Source organism: Ovis canadensis, chromosome 3, assembly GCF_042477335.2.
Source record: "Ovis canadensis isolate MfBH-ARS-UI-01 breed Bighorn chromosome 3, ARS-UI_OviCan_v2, whole genome shotgun sequence".
Classification (NCBI taxonomy): Eukaryota; Metazoa; Chordata; class Mammalia; order Artiodactyla; family Bovidae; genus Ovis; species Ovis canadensis.
The window spans coordinates 18,338,572-18,364,837 of NC_091247.1; the positions used below are offsets into that span (position 1 = coordinate 18,338,572).

General features: G+C 44.7%; 1 protein-coding gene across 1 annotated transcript in view; it reads right to left on the reverse strand.

Moving 5' to 3' along the window:
• Positions 1–322: 322 nt before the first annotated feature.
• MBOAT2 (membrane bound O-acyltransferase domain containing 2) overlaps positions 323–26,266 on the reverse strand; it is a 103,533-nt gene continuing 77,589 nt past the window's right edge. The window contains exons 5-13 of the mRNA XM_069582572.1: positions 19,494–19,549; positions 18,885–18,939; positions 14,824–15,007; positions 9,549–9,741; positions 8,879–8,982; positions 7,879–7,943; positions 6,458–6,590; positions 4,750–4,901; positions 323–2,162 (exon numbers count right to left, since the gene is read on the reverse strand). Coding sequence (XP_069438673.1) covers positions 1,937–2,162; positions 4,750–4,901; positions 6,458–6,590; positions 7,879–7,943; positions 8,879–8,982; positions 9,549–9,741; positions 14,824–15,007; positions 18,885–18,939; positions 19,494–19,549 — 1,168 coding nt within the window. The 3' untranslated portion in view covers positions 323–1,936. The remainder of the gene's footprint in view (positions 2,163–4,749; positions 4,902–6,457; positions 6,591–7,878; positions 7,944–8,878; positions 8,983–9,548; positions 9,742–14,823; positions 15,008–18,884; positions 18,940–19,493; positions 19,550–26,266) is intronic.

Consider the following 26,266-nt stretch of genomic DNA (forward strand, 5'->3'; position numbering starts at 1 on the left):
GGAGCAGGGGGCGCACATACTTTCCATGATTACTCTTTTCTAGCCTCTCACAGTTCACTTAAATTCAAGTGTGTGGGAAAACAGAGAAATTTATTTAGCCTTCCACCCTTTCCTAGGAGGTAACAGGGCATGGCTGGCTAACCTCATCAGGTGTGGGAAAAAAATTACCTTTAGAAAAATAAAAACATTTCATATCAATAAAGACAAGGTTATTCCTAAAGCTCTGGGAAGGTGTTTTTACTGATTAGACCTCAGAAGTGCCAAGCACACTTCCTTTTCCTTTAGTCTTGAAATGAAATACTACACAGCTTAAGCCAAAGAGTTGTTCTGTCATTAACTTTCATTTGCAAATTTATTAATGATGGGGGGAAAAAAAGAGACTCATCATAGATAGACAATTTGCATTTCATTTAAAAATTTAAGGCAAAAAAGAAAATAAATTCCACAAAAGAAAGGTCACATAAAAGTGAAGTCAGAAGACCCTGCCCATCCTTCTCCCTGTCGGCCCATCATTCATCATCACCCTGGGCCACCAGAACCCTGATACCAAGCTGGCGCCACACCCCTCTCCTCTGCTTTCACTGCTGCAGCATCATAATACTGTGGGATCAACGGAGGAATCCAGCTACTGAAGGCAAAATGAATTATGGTGAAAATGGCCTGTAAGATAAAAAGCACATTTTCTGCTTTAAGAATCTGAAACTCGTTAACAAGAGTTAACGGTAAAACTTTCATGGGAGAAGTTAAAAGAGTTTGGAAATTAATCTATATTGTTCTCTACAAAGGTGGCTCAGACCCAATGGCTTTGAAGTTTCCATTTTCCTAAAACGTAACCAAATACGAATTCAACTGTTCAAGGATTTAAAAAGTGATTCGCTAGACAGTGATTTCACTCAGTGATGTCTCTTTCAAAGCCTTCAAGCAATCTCCCACTATTACTTTCATTATCCTTTTATAATTCTATATAATTTATGTTTGATACATTTCTTTAAAATCCAATGTGATTATAAAGTTATTAAACTTTTATGTCTTACAGGATCACACAGAACTCAGGTAAATAGGGGTGAAGAGCACTTCTACTGAGCCTTGGACCCCTGCCACGTGCAGGCGTGTGTATGAACACAGGTGCCACGGGCCATGGGCAGCGCTTCATTCATGCCTTCCTTCTTTCGTTGGTCATCTTCTTTTTTGAAGAAGAATAAGCTTAAAATATCACATCACCAACCTTTCATTATGTTTAAGGAGTCCTTCCTTGAGGGTTCTCTGTCTGACACAGGGTGATCAAATTCTCCAGGAAAATAAACTACCTACAATTTGGCATCCGCCACTGCTTACAGTTCTACTACATACTGTAGTCATCTGAGAAACTTTAGGAAAACCCTTCAAATACTGCGATGTTTATTGCATTTTAAAGTATCCACAATCTTAAATAATCCTGTTCAAATTCTTCTGGAATTCCTGTGGAGCACACAACATCAAATAGCGAAAGAGCATTCACACAATGCCACACTTGAAAATACCATTTAGGAAGCAACAGTTTAGGAAATAGAGGGTTTAAGGCAAGACATTCATTTGGAGAAGTTAATTTTTCTCAGTCATCCAGAGTGACATGATTATTCTTCCCTCTCTTCAGTGCCTTGGGACACACAGCGTACATTCAGCAACAGGGCACACATACGACCCTATGGACATATGCTGAGGTCCTGAGTGCCCACTGAAATAATGGAAATATTTTTTGATAAGGCGTGGCCCACCAGACATGGCATGGGAGGGGTATTTCGCTCCATTTCCCAGCTGGTATACAGGGAATTCCCTACCTAAAACTGGCTGATTTCCCCCCATGTGATCCCTTCCCCAACAGACACAGACCCCTTGAAAGGTGCTAAGATTGGTTCCCCTTAACATATAGAAAATAGCCGTCAGAGTACTTTCCTCATCATTGCTTTAATGATGAATGTCTAGAAGCTATTTCTTGATTCTGATTGCAAACACTGTTTGTTGTGAAAAAACTATTCTGTCCCAAAGAACTGTCTCTTTCATCAAACTTTTTGGATCGTGACAGCTGAACGTTTTCATGTGTACTCTTTCCTTTCTGAGTTTTTTTCACCGGCAGCAACAATAATACTAAGATACCAGCAAAGTGAAGGCTGTAATACCAGGAGCTAAAAGAAAAAAAAGGAAAAGTTCACTTTATTAGATTCTGATAATTAACAAGACCTAATGTGACATCTGTCACAACTGTCCCAAGCCCCTTAGGATGTGTATATTTATTACATTATTCTAGAAGAAAAATCCCCCTTGGGTGAAACACAAATCATGAATGCCTATGGGTATTTATAAAGCACTGTACAAACCTAGGCCAGTCACAAGCATGATACTAGACATCATATTACATTCCTTTGTAAGGGTCCTAAGGCCAGAACTAAATAAAACAAAAATAAAAATTTACTTATTAATAGCTGTATAGATCTGAAAATATCTCTCAAATCTGCAGAGTCAAATACTGACTAAAGAATACAGGTGGTAAAGACACCGTAAAAGGCTTGCCTGCTACATATTGCCCCTAATTAAGTCACAAATATTCCAGTGATGTCATGTTGCTGCTGTGAAAGTCGATCAGTCGCATCAGGCTCTTTGCGACCCCACAGACTATACAGTCCATTAAATTCTCCAGGCCAGAATACTGGAGTGGGTAGCCTTTCCTTTTCCAGGGGATCTTCCCAACTCAGGGACTGAACCCAGGTCTCCCACATTGTGGGCAGAATCTTTACCAGCTGAGCCACAAGGGAAGCCCAAGAATACTGGAGTGGGTAGCCTTCTCCAGTGGATCTTCCCAACCTCAAGAATCGAACCAGGGTCTCCTGCATTGCACGCAGATTCTTTTACTAACTGAGCTATCACGGAAGCCCAGTGACGTAACAGATAAGCAATATAGCTTCTTGATCGTAACTGTCACAAAATAAAGGTCACATTATTAAAAATATTATTAGACATATCATGCCTTAAATATAAACCAATGTGACATACTGCTTCTATAGCTGTAAATCTCAATGTTCCTGAGACAGAATATCCAATCAATAGCTCAATCACATTTAAATATATGTAATAATTGTTAAAATGAAAAATTCTAACAGGAGTTACTTATGTCTTCCTGTATGACTCTTATCATATTCAATTCAATAATTCTGTGACCATATACTCTTGCTGTCATTCTAAGTGCTAGGGTAATAAGGAATTTATGAAAGAATAAAGCTTTTGATCTCAGACAGATCACTATCTAATACAGGGGAGGTGAATTTGGTGGGTGAGGGAGAGAAGACAGATAGATAACATATGGAATTCAAAATAATAATTTCTATCATGTAGAGATGACAATAATTCCTCTAGAGAAGGAAATGGCAACCCACTCTATTATTCTTGCCTGGGAAATCCCATGCATAGAGAAGTCTGATGGGCCACAGCCCATGGGATCACAGAGTCATGCCTGACCGAGTGGCTAAACAACATCAACAAGAGCTGACGATGTACCAATGAACCGTAAGAGTGAAAAGGGCACCCACAGTGAAATTTAAGCAACTGATTATCTTTTGATTGAAGAAATTAAGAGAATAATTTGTTATAAAGAACAAGCTATACTTTTTTAACTACTTCATCATATTTTTTATTGTTCATCTTCTATAGGTTTTCCTTTTCTTTTGAAGTTAGCAGTCTGATAGCCTAAACTCTTGGTCCATGGACTTTATTAAAAGCTTCTGGTGACTATCAGAGGATATACTGCCTTGGCAAAAAAAGTCCATTTGAAAAACCTGAATGAACTTTCTGGCCAACCCAGTATTTACTTCCACCCCTAAAATATCTCCAGTGACTCATAAGCATCTGCTATAACATACAAACCCCCAAACCTTGGCTTTCGAGCAGGGGGCTCTCACCACCCTTGGCTCTTGAGCAGGGGTGAGCAGCCTTGGCCCATGGGTCAAAGCTAGCTGATGTCTCTCTCTCTCTGTTAAATTGAGAAATAACTGACAAGTAACACTATTAGCTTCAGGTGTGCAACACAATGATTCAATCTGTTATATGTCATGAAATGACTGCCACAACCATGCAGTTCATGTCCAAGTGTAGAAAGAAGAGCTCCACTTTCCAGTGAAACTTTTGAGAGATCTGAAGCAGTGGGTACCCAGGTGATAGCCCTCTAAGTCACACTCTTATCTCAAGTCTGAATAGTGTTAATCATTCCATAAATAAACTTGAGACTGCTAGGTTTAAGATGTAAAAGTAACTGACAATGCACTTAACTGCAGGAAATAAGCTATTCTACCTAAAAGCAAGAAGCTTTCCTAAAGTTCAAAATATGATACAAATGAACTTATTGATATTTACAAAACAGGAATCAACTCACAAACACAGAAAGCAAACCTATGGATGGTTACCTAAGGGAAAAGGGCACAGGGGAGAAATAAATTAGGAGGCTGGAATGAAAATATACACACTACTATGTATAAAATAGATAACCAACAGGGACCTCCTGTACAGCACAGGGAACTATAGGCAATATCTTATAATAATCTATAATGGAAAACAATCTTAAAAAGTGTATATATATATATGTATATACACACACACACACATATATATACATGAAAACTTTTGGTATACATCTGAAACTAACACAAATTGTAAATTAACTATATTTCAATAAATCTTTTTTACAAATTTCCAATGCCACATTTGTTAAGAGTTAACACTTACCTGTAAAACATGAGTGAAGGTTTTACAGAAAGAAGTACAAATGGCACAACTGTGTAACTTATTGTTATCTGAGTTGCTATCCATGTTATAACATCGTACAAAAATTTCAGCAGGGGAGGTTTGATGAAATAATGTCTAAAGTTATTTCTCACCTGAAATAAACAGAAATATTCATCTTTAACAATGCTTATGGAATCACACTGACTCCATCAACTGTTTCAAGGACGTGGAATAGATGAAACTCTCATACATTGCTGCTGGGCATCTAAAATGGTACTGTTACTATGGGCAAAGCTGGTTCAGAGAAAACTAATACACTTATAAATAAATATAAAAACTATGGAAAAAGCATGGTGAAGCATGGGGGCAAAACGTGTGAATCTGAGTGAAGAGCACAGAGGAGCTTTCCTATAACTTTTCTGTGGATTTCAAATTGTATCAAAATTAAAAGCTTCCCCGCCAAAGTTAACAATTGCTTCAGTCAGTTCACTTCTGTCCCTCAGTTGTGTCTGACTCTTTGCGACCCCATGAATCGCAGCATGCCAGGCCTCCCTGTCCATCACCAACTCCCGGAGTTTACCCAAACTCATGTCCATTGAGTTGGTGATGCCATCCAGCCATCCTCTGTAGTCCCCTTCTCCTCCTGCCCCCAATCCCTCCCAGCATCAGAGTCTTTTCCAATGAGTCAACTCTTCGCATTGGGTGGCCAAAGTACTGGAGTTTCAGCTTCAGCATCAGTCCTTCCAAAGAACACCCAGGACTGATTTCCTTTAGGATGGACTGGCTGGATCTCCTTGCAGTCCAAGGGACTCCCAAGAGTCTTCTCCAACACCACACTTCAAAAGCATCAATTCTTCAGCACTCAGCTTTCTTCACAGTCCAACTCTCACATCTATACATGACCACTGGAAAAACCATAGCCTTGACTAGACAGACCTTTGTTGGCAAAGTAATGTCTCTGCTTTTGAATATGCTGTCTAGGTTGGTCATAACTTTCCTTCCAAGGAGTAAGCATCTTTTAATTTCATGGCTGCAGTCACCATCTGCAGTGATTTTGGAGCCCAGATAAATAAAGTCTGACACTGTTTCCACTGTTTCCCCATCTATTTCCCATGAAGTGATGGGACCAGATGCCGTGATCTTCATTTTCTGAATGTTGAGCTTTAAGCCAACTTTTTCACTCTCATCTTTCACTTTCATCAAGAGGCTTTTTAGTTCCTCTTCACTTTCTGCCATAAGGGTGGTGTCATCTGCATATCTGAGGTTATTGATATTTCTTCCGGGAGTCTTGACTCCAGCTTGCGCTTCTTCCAATCCAGCGTTTCTCATGATGTACTCTGCATAGAAGTTAAATAAGCAGGGTGACAGTATACAGCCTTGACGTACTCCTTTTCCCATTGGGAACCAGTCTGTTGTTCCATGTCCAGTTCTAACTGTTGCTTCCTGACCTGCATATAGGTTTCTCAAGAGGCAAGTCAGGTGGTCTGGTATGCCCATCTCTTTCAGAACTGGCACACCTGGCTTTCCCGTGCTTCACTTTACTGTGCCTTCCTCTCAGATGAACCGAGTATGGGTGGGGCCTGCCTGCCTCACTCAACACACGTGGCAGGCACACCCATCGGAGCTCAGGGCTGGCCCGGCCAGAGCAGCGAGGCCCCCACTCCACGTGATTGGCCCTGCAGGATGAGAAGGCGTCCCCCATACTCACAGCTCGCGCCACCAGCGTCATCAGCACTCCAGTGAGAAAGGTCAGGTAATAGCCCGGGTACACCCCGTGCCAAATGGCAGAGAGGAAGAAGGTCTGGATGATGGGACTCAAGGAGGCGCGCTCATAACACACCCTGGAAACCACGACACACATGAGTGATGAGAAGCCTGTCACGCTCAGGACCATCTTTCTTTCACTCCCAGTCAGCATTTAGGAAAACAACCACACCTTAGCTTGGCCATTAGCCTCAGGGAGACTATGGCTACTATGAGGTTTACAAAAAGATTTTTCACTTCTGTCTTCTTACTGGTATCACCAAAATGATCATTTCTAGTGTGTGAGGTGTCTGTACTACGTACAGAAAAACTTTAATAAATATAAAAGTTACTCTTATCTTACATTATTTTATTATTTTCTTCACTAACATTTAGGACTTTCAATTGATCTAACCGTACTCTATCAGGAACCAGATTGTGCTTAAAAGTCTTCTGTCACAGGTGGAGAACTTATATGAAAATGAGACTTTCCTAAGGTATAAAATTTAAAATACAACAACAAAAATAACATAACAATTAGCTCAGAAAATGTGCAGCCACTGGGGAGACTTCAAGGCACCATGAAGTGACGCGAGTATATTTTGGGTGTTTCAAGAGGTAAAGGTCATTATTTGTCATAAATAAAGGGCATCACAGAGAATGGTGCTTGGAGTCCCTCTATCACAAGAGCAGTGTTTTGTGAAATAAACTCAAAACCTGGCAGTATCCCATCGGGAACAAGGAGACAGGATCCCTGGGAGTTTCTGTGCACTGTCCTAAATTTGCATCCTGTAATCAGTCCTCTGTCTTCCCCCTGTGCTCCTGACAACCTCCTCTTTATTATTCTTAACTCAAGTGCCTCTTCTCCCCTCGCACCCCCGTGCCTGCACGCCTCCTGCCCTCTCATCATCATCCTCACTACAAGGATCAGCATGTGGAGATTACTCTGCCATGTTTCTAACGAGACCTTGAATTCCAACTGCAGAGGTTCAGTCTTCAGATCCTGCACCCAACATATAAAGGTCTATTGTACTGGAATAGTTGAACTATTGTGGAAAATCTAATGCATACATATGGTGGTTATGTAGCCACTTTTGTTTGGTCAAATCTCCCATGAATGAGGGACGTACTGGCGATTTCAGACCTCGGTGGGCACCTTTAAAGGCAAGTGGAGAGGTCTGTGGTAGCCACATTTAGGACTTAAGGCTAAACAGTTCTCAGGCTTGGTACCACCCTGCTTTGGAGGACAGTAAGTGTGTTTCCTCGTTAACACAAAGTCACAGCGTTCATTTAATTTAATCTAATCAAGAATGTGAACCCAGTGAAGCTCAGTCTCAAGACCCAGAGGCCAAAGCATAGCTGAAGACGGTTCTGGAAGGAGCTTACCTTTTGAGCCAAAGAGCTGTCTGAATATTCCAATTATCGAGAAACATCTTCAAACTTGTTGACATCTGAAAAACAAAGCAACTTTTTTCTTTGGCAAATAAAATAATGAAGCTTTAAAAGGTAAGCACCATTTTACTGGCCTAAGAGTACACCCTTGACAGTAACAGTGGGGCGTGGTCTCTTTCCTAAATACTGCTTTCTAATGGAGTATCATTCTACAAAAGGAGTTTACTGTGGGGAACACCTATAAGGTGTTCTCCCTATAAGGACTTCTCGCCGTTTTCTCCTGTGTGTTAATAACACTTACAGGGGCCATCGTGGAATCATCCCAAGACACTCCTGCAGAGCACGTGAATAAACAGCAGTGGCCGGTCACTGGGCACAGCCTGGATGCCCCCCTACTGGCACAGCCCCCTGTGCCCTCACCTCCTTTAGCCCCTCACCTACCCCACTTTGGGGAGTCTGAGGCCCTCTGGACCTGCTCCTCGGGAGGAGTGGTCTGCACATCTTCCTACCTTCCCAGCCCCTCACTCAAGCCTCTAAGACTGTGCTCAGCAGGGCCTCTATTCCTCCCCAGCTTCACCTGTCAGTACCGCTAGGTAACAACAAGGACCACGACCCTGCCCCCAACCTTGGGCTGCCACCCTTGACCGGAGCACCTGGCTGCCTCCTACTAAGAACTCAGCCTACAGCATCATTTCCTCCAGGACGCCTTCCCTGGGCCACTAGTCCAAGCTGAACCACTCTGCCTCTCTGATCATAGCCAGTCTTTCTGTATCTCTGTAACCCAAACTGGATTCAAGCCCAGAAGGGCCTTATTCACCAGATCCCCACGGCCTGGGGCACATAGCTGATGACTGACAAATATTAGCTGAGTGAAAAGAGTGAGATTATTGCAAATCTTTCAGCACCACTCTAGGAACATCATGTTGTAATCTACGAAAGCAAGTTACGCCACTTAAGAATCCTGCAGTGACTGACTGCCTGATGCTGCACTAACCTCTATTTGCTTGATCCTCAGATTGGAAATTAGGTCCCAACGGGCAGCTCCATTTTCATCATACCCTCTGAATCCAAAGCCCGCCGCATTGTTGATGGCGTCAGCTGCAGGACACGATGGAAAAGAAAGTGTTACGAACCTGTGTGACAAACTGCCGTGCTGCCCCAGAAGACATATGTTATCATAGACTATGCCCTTGAATTCTATTAAAGTGGACTTATTCTCATTTTCTCTGATGCTGTAATAAAATGGGCCTTGCTCCAGCTTTTAGGATCTAACAGTTTTTAGGGCTTCCCTGGTGGCTCAGACGGTAAAGAATCTCCCTGCAATGCGGGAGACCTGGGTTCTGATCCCTGGGTCGGGAAGATCCCCTGGAGAAGGGAATAGCTACCCATTCCAGTATTCTTGCCTAGGAAATCTCATGGACAGAGAAGCCTGGCGGGGCTGCAGTCCATGGGATTGCCAAGAGTCGGACACAACTGGAGTGTCACTTTTCAACAGTTTTCAGGATCAGTCCTTGTACACAGGACATGAACTGTGAGGTTTGTTTCTCCTGCAGAGATGACCCTAGTTTTTCTCATCGGTCCTGAACTACACATCCTCAAGAAGGCATCCTCCTGGCTACTGACACGTCCAATGCTAATGCAAAGCCTATTCACATGTTACTTACCTAACGTCCATGCAAAATAGTACTTGGGTCTGGCAGCCAAAAGAGAGACGTAGAGATAGACCACCTTGGTCGGCCATGAAGCTGTGGCCTGAAAATGCTCATCAATGTTGTACTCCACAGGTAACATCTTAGAGATGATCAAGTGGAACAGTAAGGAAAGTCCACAGACTAAGAGTTTCTGAATAACTGCGACCTGAAAGCAAGACAAGTTGTCATAAAACTAATCCGTACTCCTTTTACTTCCGTCCACGTATTATCACCAGATGACTCACTCTGAATATAGTTATTAAGCTTGTATAACTCAGTCAAAAGTCCTGAACTCTCATCATGCTCAGCATTTAAAGCCTTCACTGTCTCACAGGTTGAATAGGCAAAGCCTTATGTCTACCTCTGGGTCATGGCTCAAATCACACCAGAAACACCAATTTGTACTCACAGGACTTTCAGTAATTTTAAAAAATATTCTAAAAGCAAACACAGGTATATAGGATGACTATGTAAAAATGTTACCATTAATAGGTTTGGGTAGAGATTTTTATATGATCACACTCACACGTACGGTTTATTTTTTTCCACTGTGCCTTTTCCCTGGTTTCCAAGTTCTAGGTATTTCATGGAAACTATTTTTACAATACACAACTTTTACATTTCTTTAAACCTGAAAGTTCTTTTATACAATTTTGTTCAAGATGATAAAACTAAAAGAGCAACACAAGCAAGAAAACAAAAGCCCTATACAAAAGATTCTGATGGAAAGAAAAGGCAGACCTTTACTTTTTTCCAGTAAGGTTAAATTACCTCCAGAGAACCCAACTCATGGCGTTTTTGTGTTTTCAGGAGGCCAGACTATTTCAATCTGATTCTATACAAAGGAGATTCTACAGCCTTTGGAGGGAAAGAAAGAAGTAGACGAAAGAAGAGGCCAGATCCAGATGAAAGGATGAAACAAAATACTTTGATTAGTGTCCCACACAGGAATCAAATAATATTCCAACTAACTGCAGTAATTCACGGATAAACACTTATTTAACACTTTCTGTAACGGGGCCAAAAGCAAGGCTCAAAGGCAAGAGTGAGAGCACGTGCCAGATTCCTGCACTTTATTCCTGCACAAAAAAAGCTTTATTCATTCTCGGGCTGCTTGTCAGGAGACACTGGACGGTAAAGGGCTCTTTGCTGAAGCTGCTCTTATTCTCATTTTCCTGGTCGTCTTTCAAAGCTTTCTCTAGAAAAGTAAGGCTACCTTTCCTTCACCCTCCACCTCCAAAATACCTAAGCTACACGTCTGAATAGAAAGAGATTTGCAGCAGGTCATTAGAGAAAAATTACAATTATAAATGAAGTGAGATGAACCAAAAGACCTCACACATGAACCTAAATATTGGCTGTATCCTTTTAGTAACATAATGAGAAATACCAGGGCCCTTAGACTGCGCACCCTAGTTTCTAGGTCTCAGTTTAAAAACGGTTAACGTAACAGAAGCCATTACATGCTCATGCCCAGTCTTGTCTGACCCTTTGCAACCCCATGGACTGTAGCCCACCGGACTCCTCATCCATGGGATTTTCCAGCAAGAGTACTGGAGTGGGGTGCCACTTCCTCCTTCAGGGGATCTTCCTGACCCAGGGATTGCACCCACGTCACCTGCATTGGCAGGAGCATTCTTTACCACTGAGCCACCTGGGAAACCCTAAAGTAACATACCTGACCTCAGACACCAGCTGGCACACACAACCAGGACATCCCTTAAACAGCTGAGCCAGTGTGGGATTCAGTTCAGCTGAGTCGCTCAGTCAAGTCCGACTCTTTGCGATCCCATGAATTGCAGCACGCCAGGCCTCCCTGTCCGCCACCAACTCCCGGAGTTTACTCAAACTCATGTCCATCGAGTCAGTGATGCCATCCAGCCGTTTCATCCTCTGTTTTCCCCTTCTCCTCCTGCCCCCAATCCCTCCCAGCATCAGAGTCTTTTCCAATGAGTCAACTCTTCACATCAGGTGGCCAAAGTACTGGAGTTTCAGCTTTAGCATCATTCCCTCCAAAGAAATCCCAGGGCTGATCTCCTTCAGAATGGACTAGTTGGATCTCCTTGCAGTCCAAGGGACTCTCAAGAGTCTTCTCCAACACCACAGTTCTAAAGCATCAATTCTTTGGCACTCAGCTTTCTTCACAGTCCAACTCTCACATCCATACATGACCACTGGAAAAACCATAGCCTTGACTAGACGGACCTTTGTTGGCAAAGTAATGTCTCTGCTTTTCAATATGCTATCTAGGCTGGTCATAACTTTCCTTCCAAGGAGTAAGCATCTTTTAATTTCATGGCTGAAATCATAATCTGCAGTTATTTTGGAGCCCCCCAAAAAATGAAGTCTGACACTGTTTCCACTGTTTCCCCATCTATTTCCCATGAAGTGATGGACGAGATGCCATGATCTTCGTTTTCTGAATGTTGAGCTTTAAGCCAACTTTTTCACTCTCCTCTTTCACTTTCATCAAGAAGCTTTTTAGTTCCTCTTCACTTTCTGCCATAAGGGTGGTATCATCTGCATATCTGAAGTTATTGATATTTCTTCTGGCAATCTCGATTCCAGTTTGCGCTTCTTCCAGCTCAGTGTTTCTCATGATGTACTCTGCATAGAAGTTAAATAAGCAGGGTGACAATATACAGCCTTGACGTATTCCTTTTCCCATATGGAACTAATCTCTTGTTCCATGTCCAGTTCTAACTGTTGCTTCCTGACCTGCATATAGGTTTCTCAAGAGGCAGCTCAGGTGGTCTGGTATGCCCATCTCTTTCAGAATTTTCCACAGTTTATTGTGATCCACACAGTCAAAGGCTTTGGCATAGTCAATAAAGCAGAAATAGATGTTTTTCTGGAACTCTCTTGCTTTTTCCATGATCCAGTGGATGTTGGCAATTTGATCTCTGGTTCCTCTGCCTTTTCTAAAATCAGCTTGAACATCTGGAAGTTCACGGTTCACATATTGCTAAAGCCTGGCTTGGAGAATTTTGAGCATTACTTTACTAGCATGTGAGATGAAGTGGTTTGAACATTCTTTGGCATTGCCTTTCTTTGGGATTGGAATGAAAACTGACCTTTTCCAGTCCTGTGGCCACTGCTGAGTTTTCCACATTTGCTGGCATATTGAGTGCAGCACTTTCACAGCATCATCTTTCAGGACTTGAAACAGCTTAACTGGAATTCCATCACCTCCACTAGCTTTGTTCGTAGTGATGCTTTCTAAGGCCCGCTTGACTTCACATTCCAGGATGTCTAGCTCTAGGTGAGTGATCACACCATCATGATTATCTTGGTTGTGAAGATCTTTTTTGTACAGTTCTGTGTATTCTTGCCACCTCTTCTTAATATCTTCTGCTTCTGTTAGGTCCATACCATTTCCGTCCTTTATCGAGTCCATCTTTGCATGACATGTTCCCTTGGTATCTCTAAATTTCTTGAAGAGATATCTAGTCTTTCCCATTCTGTTATTTTCCTCTATTTCTTTACATTGGTTGCTGAGGAAGGCTTCCTAATCCTAATGTGGGATTAGTAACTTGGAAAGGCAGGAGGTGAGGGGGCCTAAATCTGGGAAGTGTAACACCCGGTTCCCATGGCCTCCTGCTGAGCAGGTGGACAACCCCTCCCCTATGCTGGCAGGAGGTCAGAAGTTAACCCTCAGGGAAGCCTAACCAGAGAAGAACCAGGTTTAGGGACGCAGGTCTACAGCAGGGCTGGAATGAATGTGGAGACATGGGTGATGCATCCTGAGACGTGATATCCTTCAGCATCTGCCCAGCCCCCACCCCTCTTCACTCAGTGCCCAGCTCTGGGGACCAGCAGTCAAGTCTGGACACCCAGAGCAGAAGACAGGAGAAGTCTTCACTCAAGAACCCAAACAGCCCCAGAAAAAATGCCTACATACATCACAGGAGAGACTGACAGGGGTTCCCTGGAGCCATCCTCCACTTCTTACACAGTGAAGGATTTTCTGTTTGGACATGCTGAAGTCACACGTCATAGTCTCCTCTGCAGCTGAGTGTGGCTATGTGGTCACAGGTAACATGGATAACTTCTGTGGCAAGCATCTTAGACTATGGAGTGAGGGAAACACCCTGCGGACGGCAAACCTGGGAACACTTGGAGCTCCAGCCCATGGAGCTGCCCTGTTATCCGTGGACTGCTGACACATGAGCTGTCAAATGAGAAAGAACACAACTCCCACCTTGTTTAAACCACTGTCATTTTGGTCCTTGGTTCAGCAGCTAAACCTGTACCTTAACTAATGCAGCTGAAGACAACTGGGAGGCCCCCAGCAAATGGGCCACAGGGTCCTGACCGACCTACCTGGCATTCAAAGAGTCTCCACACCCCACTCGTAACACAGTTTCCTACTGCCGTTGAGTGATCTGTAAATAACTCCCACCGTTTGACTGTGTGAACTATGTACATATGGAACTTAAATTTATCATTGCTGTTGCTGCTGCTGCTAAGTCGCTTCAGTCGTGTCCGACTCTGTGACCCCATAGACAGCAGCCCACCAGGCTCTCCCGTCCCTGGGATTCTCCAGGCAAGAACACTGGAGTGGGTTGCCATTTCCTTCTCCAGTGCATGAAAGTGAAAAGTCAAAGTGAAGTCACTCAATCATGCCCGACTCTTAGCGACCCCAAGGACTGCAGCCTACCAGGCTCCTCCATCCATGGGATTTCCCAGGCAACAGTACTGGAGTGGGGTGCCATTGCCTTCTCCTAAATTTATCGTTAGACACATTTATTTGGTTTCATTTCTTTGGCCTGACCCACGTGGCTTGCAGGATTTTAGTTCCCTGACCAGGGACTGAACCTGGGCGTTGGCACCAAAAGTAAAGAGTCCCAATCACTAGACCACCAGGGAATTCCCTTGGAATTTTAATTTAAAATATATTCAAACCGTGATATATGCTATTGTCAACAACCTCTTGTTTATGGTGTTCAGAACCTGATGGAGGAGAGTGACCTTTCATAAGGGTTTTCTGTAAAATACTCCATGACTATAAAGCATTTCCTCACATCGTAGGTAACCTTACTTTTGTTCTTTAATCATGGTTGTACTTCTACAAGGCATCACCACTAGGTACTATGTGAAGAGTCATTTACCTTGAAAAACATTTTTAAAGAAAAAAATGGGTATCTTTTTTTTTTTTAAAGAGAAAGACGACAACACTGGTCTCCTGAAATAAACAAGGCTAATCAGTAGATGCTAGAAATGCTGCAGACGAATCTCCAGGTCTTACATTTGGTGATGGCTCTGTCCTTTCGTACTGTATCTCTTCTTTCCCATTTTCACCTGACTGTGTCATATGGTACGATCTGCCTTCGATGAAAGTGATGTAGTCTTTGTAAGAGCAGAGCGGGCCTGCCAGGATACCCATGAAGTTACAGTTGTAACTTAAATACTCCAGAAGGCTGGGCATGCGCCTGCAACAAAGAGAAACGCTATGTGTAAGACAGACGTTTGCTTTGTGAAAACGCAACGGGAGTGATCAGCTCCAACCTCGACTCCTCCTACCATTTCCAAAATAAAGCAAGCTGTGATTTTCATCTGCCTCCAAACAATAAGAATCTAAAGGTTCAGGATGAAGGAATGCTCAGTGGTGTTTCTGGATAAAAGAGTTTCCATCCGGGTCTTTATGAGCCACGACAAAGCGTTTCTATCTGATTTCCTCAAGATGAAACAAAGTCAAGGTGGACAAGATAGGGCAGAAGATTCATCTCTTACTAGTCACTCACTCACTCACTCGCTTAACAAATCTGTGTGTACCCATGCTCCTGGGTCTAGAGACACAGCAGTAAATACCAGAGGGGGATTCTGCAGAGAACTCACACAACAGCTGCAGAAAATCAAGAATAAAAAACAGACAGCTAAGGGCTAAAAGGGGAAGGGGGCATTTTATTAACAAGCCAGGAAGGCTTCTCTGATCATGAGATGAGTAAGGGAGTCGTGTGAATGTCCAGGACCAGGACTCCAGGGACAGGGAGCAAAGAGCTGGGGCAGGTCCAGGCGCAGGGAGGCCAGTGTAGTTGGAGGGGCTGAGCTGGGGAGGCAGGCATTCATGTCAGTATGCTGAGGTGGGGAACACAGGGCCTGCCTTACAAGCCATGGTGGAAGCTTCAGATTTTATTCAGACTGTGCTGAAAAACTACAGTGGTGGTGGTGGTGGTGGTGTAGGGAGCTCAGTCATTTTGTGACTCTTTGCAACCCCATGGACTGTAGCCACCAGGCTCCTCTGTCCATGGGATTTCTCAAGTAAGACTATTGGAGTGGGTTGCCATTCTTTTCTTTACTACAGTAGGGTTTCCAATACCTATGTTTTCAAAAGAACCCCTCGAGCCCGTGTGTGTGGAGAGAGGAGGGTGGAGAAGGGACCACCAGGCAGGAGGATGTGGGATCCAGGGGGAGGTGACAGGGCTGGATCCATGCGGGGGACAGTGTCTGAGTACAGCCTGGCAGCATAGCCCTGGGGTCTGCTGATGGATGGGGGTGGGGAGCGAGGGAGAAGGAGTCAAGGATGTCTCCCAACATTTTTAATTCAGTTGCTCTCAGGTCCGTCCAAATGGTACATGGTATCTAAAGTGTACCAAGCATTCCAGCTCTCAATGCAGAAAACCTGGAGAAAACCAGTAACACAGGACACTATGAAAATGCATCAGAAGTGTGCATTTTTTATACCTTAAAACCACCTCTGGGACTTCCCTGGTGGTCCAGGGGTTAAGAATCTGCCTTGCAATGCAGGGGATGAGGGTTCCGTCCCTGGCCAGGGATTGAACTAGGATCCCACACGCTACGGAGCAACTAAGTCCCTGGACCACAACTAGAGATCCCACATGTGCAAAGAGGACCTGCCGCAGCCAAATTTAAAAAAATATATATATTATATGGATATAAACAGCTCCATCTGTCAAGTCTGCCATCTACTGACAACCATAAACCACCACAAATAAAAGAGCAGCTACAGCTGGAGATGATAAAGAGGCTCTTAAACGTGTTATAGCCCCATCTGCCTCTCTAAGATGACACGTGATCTCCTAAAAAAAAAACACGCAAATGCTTTCTGTGGCCAAAAGGGGTCAACAGAACCTCCTCATAAATATTTTTATAAAAATAAAACAAAGAGAAAACAGTGCTCTGGTCCACCTGACACCCAGCTAAGTCACCACTTAACTCAAAATGCCTTTTAAATTTTTCTACACTTTGTTGTTGTTGTTCAGTTGCTCAGTCACGTACAACTCTTTTGTGACCCATGGACTACAGCCCTCCAGGCTCCTCTGTCCATGGGACTTCCCAGGCAAGAACACTGGAGTGGGTTGCCACTTCCTTCTCTAGGGGATCTTCCCAACCCAGGTTATCGAACCTGGGTTTATTATATATATTTTTTAAATATAAATTTATTTATTTTAATTGGAGGCTAATTACTTTACAATATTATATTGGTTTTGCCATACATTAACATGAATCCACCACGGGTATACACATGTCCCCATCCTGAACCCCCCTCCCTCCTCCCTCCCCACACCATCCCTCTGGGTCATCCCAGTGCACCAGCCCCAAGCATCCTGTATCCTGCATCGAACCTGGACTAGTGATTCATTTCACATATGATATTATACATGTTTCAATGCCACTCTCCCAAACCATCCCACCCTCTCCCTCTCCCACAGAGTCCCAAAGACTGTTCTATACATCTGTGTCTCTTTTGCTGTCTCTCATACGGGTCAAACCCACATCTCCTGCTTGGCAGGCGGATTCTTTACCACTGAGCCACCTTCCTACATTTCAAATTGCTTAGAACCTTAAGTACTTTTTCTTGAGGACTCAGAAAAGATGGCAGCAAGGCATTTCTGGCACATTTTCCCTCGTAGTTCTTCCCATGTTGGGCTGAGTTAGAGACTTTATCACCACCTCACACACAGCACAAGTGCCCCGCCATCACAAAGCTGCAAAGAGCCCGTTATGCTCCAGCAACAGAGCCTCATTTTCAACACTGCTTACTTCAAGGCCAGAACAACGCCAGGTTATCTAAGCCACAGCTCATCTTACCGCATCCATCAATGTATCACAATTTGGAAGGACGGGAGATAATTCTGATTTACGAAACTTGCTGAAGTCATTTCTGGCTCAACTGTTATATCAAACGACCAGTCACGTTAGGAAAGAAGCTGATAACTGTAATACATGCAATTAAAATTAGAACTGAGCATAACTGTAATACCCTAATTATGGTATCAATGGAAGACTCATTCTTCATTCCATAAACATTGATTCAATATCAACTGTGCATGGAAATGTGAGAGAACTGTGGGCAACAATGAGCTCTGTGATTTTACGTTTGGGTAGCAAATCTGAAGAGTCCTCTCTGCCTCCTTCCACTGTTCAGACAAGCAGAGAGTTGAATTTAACCAGCTCTCGGGTCTTGCCAGGTGGCCACCTAAGAGGGAGTGTCTATTAATGAGAAGTTCCTGGGATGGACAAGGACTCATATGGATCACAGAGCCCAGATCAAGCTAACCTCTCATCAAACAAATAAATTCAAGTGCATATTTACTGATCTATAAAGACTGGCTGTAGTGAACATCAAAAGAGTAATTTTAAAGATGGGGAAAGTATAAGAAGATTCTCAAGACATACAACCTGGGATCAAAGGTGAGCACTTTGGGCAGGGCCTCCTACTACACAATCTCCTTCTTTTGACAGCCATGCATATATTAGTCCCAGATTTACAGGAAACAAGGTGCTTGCGGGATGCTTTTCTTCAAATAAAATGAGTACCTTATCTCTAATTATATTAGATTAAGGCAGGCCCCACCAAGAAATTAAGCTAGTCCTTAGACGAATCCATAGGGGACCACAATAAATGACATAGCAGCCTACTGCAGAAGGAATTCCCCAAATAGCAAGGTGAATATCCTGCTGGTTCTTCATTATTTCAAAACATGGCATCTTTGTGCTATATTAACATATCGCAGCCCAGGACCTGCTACCAAGTCACTGGTCTACAAATGGTAGCTGCAGTTATTACTCATAATTACTACATGAAGACCATGCAGTCTTCCTGTCTTCAGGGAACTCAGAGCCTCTCGGGAGTCAGGATATGGTACACAGGAGGTATGATGATAATATTCAGTGGGTACCTATGAAGGCAGGCCTAGCCCAACCAGACTTGCTGCAGAGGGAGGAAGGTTTGGTTCTCGTGAACTAAGAGCCTTGAGGAGGACAAGTCAGCCTTGGCCTTGAGTACACGGGTGTCCTGGCAGAGACAGCAGGAACTTCGGTGGGAGACGATTTATAGGCACGTACCTGACCGCTAATCCCCTCTGTGACGGAGTCAGCTCTTCATCCTTCCGAAACATCCCTGAGAAATAAAAAGAGACAATTTATCAGTTACGCTTTCTCCCAAGAAAAGAAGCGTACTTCTTCCCATTCACACGTGCATCACTTTCTTCATTTGAAATTCATGCCATAATCCCAATTTTGGTATAACTGGTCCCTTTCTTTCTCAATACAGCACAGGCTCTGTCACTGAACTGAATGTAAAATTAAGAATAAATAGTGAAGGAAAGTGAGCACACTTTAGAAACCTTAGAGTCATGTCCCCACAACTCCTGTAGCCCACCAGGCTCCTCTGTCCATGGGATTCTCTAGGCAAAAATACTGAGTGCATAGTCATTCCCTTCTCCACGGGATCTTCCCAACCCAGCGATCAAACCCATGTCTGCTGCATTACAGTCGGATTCTTTACCATCTGAACCACCAGGGAAGCCAAAGCAGAATTCAGTATTTTTCCTATCTTCCCTCCCTCCATTTCCTTCCTCTAACAAACAACAGAAAGTTATGGTAATCTCTCAAACAAAAGGTGGCTGGAATATGACTTTTTCAGTGATCAAAGATTAATTTCCAAATTCTTACCATCATGAATTTCATAAGCCAAACTAGTGATCTTCTGGGTAATTATCATCATTGGGCTGTGAAAAAAAATTTTTAAGCAGAAATTTAAAATGATACTTATGATATATGGAAGAGTTTATTCTGCTTATATGACTGCAAAATCCTGACATGAAAAAAGACCCCAAGGGATTCTGAAGACAGAACTCCAGGGCTGCTGAGTCTGGGGAAGGGACGGAAGACAGGGAATCTGGGCTTTCTGCTTTGCTTTAAGAAGAGGCTTGTCCTCTACAGGAGACCGTGAGGATAGGATTTCAACACATCTTTTAAGAGGGCATAATCTAACCCATAATGCTGAACCTGAAGCTCCAATACTTTGGCCACCTGATGCCAAGAGCCAAATCATTGGAAAAGACCCTGATGCTGGGAAAGACTGAGGGCAGGAGGAGAAGGGGACAACAGAGGATGAGATGGTTGGATGGCATCAACGACTCAATGGACATGAGTTTGAGCAAGCTCCAGGAGATATTGGAGGACAGAGGAGCAGGGGACGGGGCGGGGCATGCTGCAGTCCATGGGGTCACTAAGAGTCTGATGCGACTTAGCAACTGAACCACCACTGGCATGAGATACACAGAGCTCGGCCCCAAGAGCTTGCAAGTCACTCCCCCCTCACCTAACAGACAAGATCTCATAGAGACCCTGTCACATGATGACTGGTCTTAAACTCAAAGTACCAGCGGGAGAAACTTCTTTTGTTCCCTTCAAAGTCTGTTCTGAGGTAAACACCACTCTCTCTCGGGAGATTATTCCTCAGCCAAACGCTCCCCCAGGCTGCTTTCAACAACCAGCTGCCGTTTTAACCTTGGAAGATAGTTTACATGCCTTTGAGGATTACAAAAAATTCCTTGAAACTTCGATTTCTCCAGGGGAAAAGGATCATTTTTCCCACCTGCCTAAATTCATTTAATAGTTTAGCTCAAAAAGGAATAAGAAGATACCCTTCGCTCTGGACTTTAATTCTCACATCACCTTAAAACATCATAAAAACAACCAATAAAATAATAAATTTATTTTTCAACTCAGTGACATACTAAACTGCTCAGTTCATGTGTATCAGCTGTTTCCCAAAGGCAAATATTTATATGTGCTTTTTGCACGTATGCTCTCACTGTGCCCACTGGCCACCTGGGAGACCCAGGCATGCAGAGTGCAGGCTCTCATGAAAGTGAGCTGAGCTGGGGGACTGGGTGCTGCGAGGCTGTACTGCTGGATCTAAGAACTATGTTCCCTCACAGGGGCGGAAAGAATGCGGAAGCAGGGTTTCCCCAGTTTGGCTCAGTGGAAAGACTCTGCCTGCCATGCAGGAGACACAGGTTTGATCCCTGGTCCAGGGAAGACCCCACATGCCACAGGGCAATGAAGCCTGTGTGCCATGACTACTAAGCCTGTGATCTGCAACTAGAGAAGTCCTCGCAACGAGAAGCATCCTCGCAATGAGAAGCTCGTGCTCTACAACTAGAGTAGGCTCTGCCTGACACAACTAGAGAACAGCCCGTGAAGCAATGCAGACCCACCACAGCCAAACATACACAAATAAATGTTAAAAAGAAGAAGAAGAAAAAGGCGGAACACAGACAAATACTCCACTCTCTCCAAATGCTGGCCTCCACCCAGACCACACTCCCTGGAGCTGCTCTGCAAGGGCGGCCCATCTCCTGCTTCAAGTCTCAGCTTAACAGTCACTTTGCACAAGAGGCCCGTGGGCAGCTGTATCCCCACCCCAGGAAGCCACCTCTGCCCAAATGGGACACACACCTTTCACTTCAACTTAGCTTCCTGTTTGCTTTCTTCAAAGAATTTCTCACACTCATGGCTGCTTCATTTACCCAGTTACGGAGGGGCTTTAAAAGCTGTCTGCACTCTTTAGCAGGTTCATGCGACAGGGAGCGAATGGTCTTTTTCACCACTGACCCCCTAGCGCCGAGCGTAGTGCCTGGCCCAGGATATGTGCTGGGTGAATATTTCTAAACTACCACGTAAACCCAACCTTCTGGGTGCCCACTCAAGACCCATCACTCCTTATGTAAGTTGATTAGACTCCCTCCCTCATGTCCACTCTTCTCTGTGCTTGAAAACAGTCACCAGACCATTCTGTAGTTATTGGCTTATTTTTCGGAAACTCATCGACTACTTACCAGCAGGAACCCTGCCCTATCCACCTCCGCACCTTCGCTACCTGCTATGTGTGTGTGTGTGCGGGCACGCACACATTCAGTCGCTAAGCTATGTCCGACTGTTGTGGACCACAGGAACTGTAGCCCACCAGGCTCCTCTGTCCATGGGATTCTCCAGGCAAGAATACTGGAGTGGGTTGCCATTTCCTTCTCCAGGGGATCTTCCCGACCCAGAGATCAACTGATGTCTCCTGCATGGCGGGCGGATTCTTTACCACTGTGCCACCTGGGAAGCTCTACCTGCCAAGTAACTGGGCTCAAAGTTCCGACTGGTTTGCAAAAACGTCTCACATCACCTACTGTTTCCTTAACAGATAAGCATGAAGCCTGAATATTTCCTTTGGTTTTAAAGGGGTTGTCATTCCACAGCCTCTGGTCCAACCTGTCATGGGCTGGCGTCAGGGAGTGGTGAATGCGAGAATAAAATGACAGAAGACAAAATCATCGCGGAGTGACTGTGAAGGAGTATTTGATAAATGAAAGTAAAAAAAGTTTGGCACAGGATAACAAACTCATGAGAGCTCAGGAGAGTCAAGCAGGGGGGAAGGTGGCCAGAGGAGTCCAGCACAAGTACAGGACAGAGACCAGGACACAGAGCGGACTGAAAGGGGAGGAGGACTGGCCTCACCCATCACACGGAACCTCCTGTGCAGAGAAGACGGTTCTAAATGAAAACATTCCCACGGTTTACAAAGAGACCAGCTGGGTGGTTTTCCTAACAGTGCATTGTGCTCGTAAATACCTGAATGGGGACAATTGGGAGTGACTCACACAGATTTCACTTACACCTTCATTGACATTTTAACTACCTGTTTGCCTTGCATTCAGTATTTAATTGCCTTCCTGGTCCTAAAACTTGAGCCAGCCCTATGTGAACCAGACTCTCCTGTTTCCCTGGGGTGGAGGCTGCGAGGCGGATGGGACAGGGCAAGCAATTGGCTTCGGTGCCTTCATCCAGCAAAGGGGGCCTGGGTGGAGCCACCTGTACCTTCTGCACAGCAACATCACTAGATTGAGGTGGAGTTACAGACACTTTCTCCCCCAGCACTCTACTTGGAACAGGAAAAATATAGAATCTAGCTATTCAAAATAAATACTCAACTGATAAAACAGCTTCAGGTAATATAAAAAAAATATACCCATCTGATGTAAAGAACTAAAGAGACTCTAGACTTCTTATAATTTTTTAAAAAGATACAAATTAACTTTCTTATTCAACTAAAACCTTTACACGCCATCTTTCTTCTCTATAATGAGTGAGAGTTACAGGATTTAGTTCTGCCACGCAGTCAAACTCAAACTCTAGGTAAGCATCACTAGAGAATGAATGCTGAAAAAGAACAATCTCTTTCTGAATCGTTCTGTCATCTCTAGGAGACTGCTAAACTCCAAGAATACTGCTACAAAGCAACTACGAGCACCTACAAGCAGAGAAGGCAATGGCAACCCTCTCCAGTACTCTTGCCTGGAAACTTCCATGGATGGAGGAGCCTGGTGGGCTGCAGTCCATGGGGTCGCAGAGTCAGACACGACTGAGAGACTTCACTTTCTTTCTTTCTATAGTTACTTTTGGAGAAGGAAATGGCAACCCACTCCTGTGTTCTTGCCTGGAGAACCCCATGGATGGCGAGGCCTGACGGGCTGCCGTCTATAGGGTTGCAAAGAGTCGGACACGACTGAGCAACTAACATACACACAACACACACACACACACACACACGATACAAGGTCAGCATGCACACACACACATACACACACACACACACGATACAAGGTCAGCATGCCACCAGGGTACAGAGACCTGACAACAGAGCAAACTGACCGGTCCGCTTTCAGGCATGTCTAAGTACGCAGGGGATCGTCTGCAAACAGCAAAACCCACTGAAAGCAACAAACCCCTGGGACTAGAGCCAAAGGAATGCACCTTGAGAGGGGAGGAAAAGGCTTCCGGGAGCCAGGCAGCCATCCAGCCAGCCCCTTCACGCACTCATTTTGAAAATGAGCATCTAATGAGCGCCTACAAGGCACCAGGTGCTAGAGACACAGCTGCGAAGGAGACAGGGTTCTCATTTGTGTACAGGGGAGGGATGGATAACAACTGAGCTTAGAGGCAAATACACGGTGTGCCAGCTGCTGCTGTGTGTTGAGCAGAAGAACAAAACAGGGAGGGGAGAGGAGTGCCAGGAGGCCGGTGGGGCCTGGCCTCACCCAGGTTGATGCTTCACAGAGAAGCTGAGTCAGGGACCAAGCCCCACAGAGGCAGGCTCGCCAGCACCCCTGCCCAGGTGGGGGCACCGAGACTGACCTGGCCTGCTGGGAGGCTAGTGAGGACGGGGATGCAGCTGGAGCCAGTGAGTAAAGACAGGACAGATGCTGAAGACAGAAGTGTCGGGATGGTCAGAGTTAGGAGGCTCCTGCAGGGACTGTGAAGGCAAGGCCAAGACCCAGGAGGGACTGGGGACCGTGGAGGGCAACAGGCAGGGCAATCACTCGCTTTTAATGGGTATATTCGCCCCTGGGTAAAGAGGGCTGTGGGGTGCTGGGGGGTAAGAGGCAGGTGAGGATGGCATCTCAGAGCAGGATGACAGCACAGACCCCGCGTAGTCCATCCAAGTCGTCTTCTGATGGCAAAGACAGCGGCACCTGACGACTGTTCGACAGTGGATCAGAATCAGGGCTTGAGACCTGAGGCCACCAAGGGTTTTGACCAGAGGAAAGGAACAGAAGGACGGAGCTGGCTGGGAAGAAATGCAGGAGGAACAGGGCAGGGGCATTGGGAAGTCCAGGTCAGGCAAGTTCAGTGGGAGATGCTGACTGGATAACCGGGCAGAGAGGTGTGAACAGGCAGCTGGACACGTGAGCCAGAAAACGTCCTAACTCCACTTCTCATCAACTGTGGACATGGGGGAGCTGTTTAACTCCCCAGCCTCCAAATTCTTATCTATAAAATGGGGATAATAAAGCCACTGTGTGGATTAAATAAAACAGCAACAGGACAAAGGCCATGAACAGTATCCGAGGCACAGCAGATGTTTGATAAAACCCTCATTCAATAGATACCGGAACCGCTGCTCAGCAGAAGGTACTGGATGGCTGCAATAATTAACTGCTAAGCACTGTCCCTGAAGGAACCTGCGCACTGAAGTTAAGAGCTCAACAGGTACGCAAATAGCTACATGGAAAAGTGTTAAGGGCCAAACATTTGAAGACACGTACAGAGAAACTAAGCAAGTTTATGGGGAAACACCTCGAACAGGAGCCGCTTCATCTGAGCCTCTAGGAGCCAGGAGGTTGGACACGTGGGCAGGTTGGGAAGGGTGTTCCCGGCAGGAAGAAGCTGATGGGCAGTAGAAGAAGCATGAGGACGTGGAAGCAGTTATGCGTCTGCAGCATCAGACGAGGCGGGCAGAGAGGTGAGGCCCAGCACACATGGCGTGCACTTTGAGGGCTGGTGATCCCTTTTTGGGATCCAACCAGTCCATCCTAAAGGAAATCAGTCCTGAATATTCATTGGAAGGACTGATGTTGAAGCTGAGAAACTCCAATACTTTGGTCACCTGATGCAAAAAGCTGACTCATTGGAAAAGACCCTGATGGAGGCAAAGACTGAAGGCAGGAGGAGAAGGGGACGACAGAGGACGAGATGGTTGGATGGCATCACCGACTCAATGGACATGAGTTTGAGTAAACTCCGGGAGTTGGTAATGGACAGGAGGCATGGCGTGCTGCATTCCATGGGGTTGCAAAGAGTTGGACACAACTGAGCAACTGAACTGATCAACTTTTTAGAGTCATAAGGGAACACTGCAGATCTCTTGATAAATATCATTATACCACACTGCTTTGTGAACAGACATAAAGTCAGGGGGAAATGCTGATGTATGGCAGAAACCAACACAATACTGTAAAGCACTTATCCTTCAATTAAAAATAAATAAATTGGAAAAAACAATCAGGGGAAAAGGTTCAGGTAGGGAGGGGAACAGACAGAGCAAACCTTGTAAGAGACCGTGCCTGTTTTCTCCCGGGAACTTGAACTACCTGAGTAGCAGCTGGGCGGAACGCACTCCCTAACCTAATGTAGGTCAAGGTGTCAGGAGACACCTCCCACCGGCTGAAACAGGATACGCAGAATGCCACAGATGGTTTATCAGCTGAATAATTTATGCCAACACTATTTACAACATAGTTACTGGGCACAGCAGAGAGCACCAGGGGCCCTTCTAGGACTCAGCTCAGTGAGCCAGAATGAAGCTTTTACAACAAACGGTCCCTCCCTTCTTCTACTGACAGGATGGTCACCTACAGAGTACTCAGCCCCCAGCAAAATATACCGCACCGACCCAAAAAACTGGTAACTGCACGAACACACAGGGGCAGCCGGTAATAAGATACCGACTGAGTATCCGGTGCTCTCTGCTTAGCTCTAAAATGTATTCTTGATTTCAATGTAAAATATGTATCTTTTAAAATAGATATCACATATATCTTTTTTTAGTGGATGCATTAACCAACGCTTCAGCTTCACAAAGATCAACATATTCCAATCAAAACTCATTT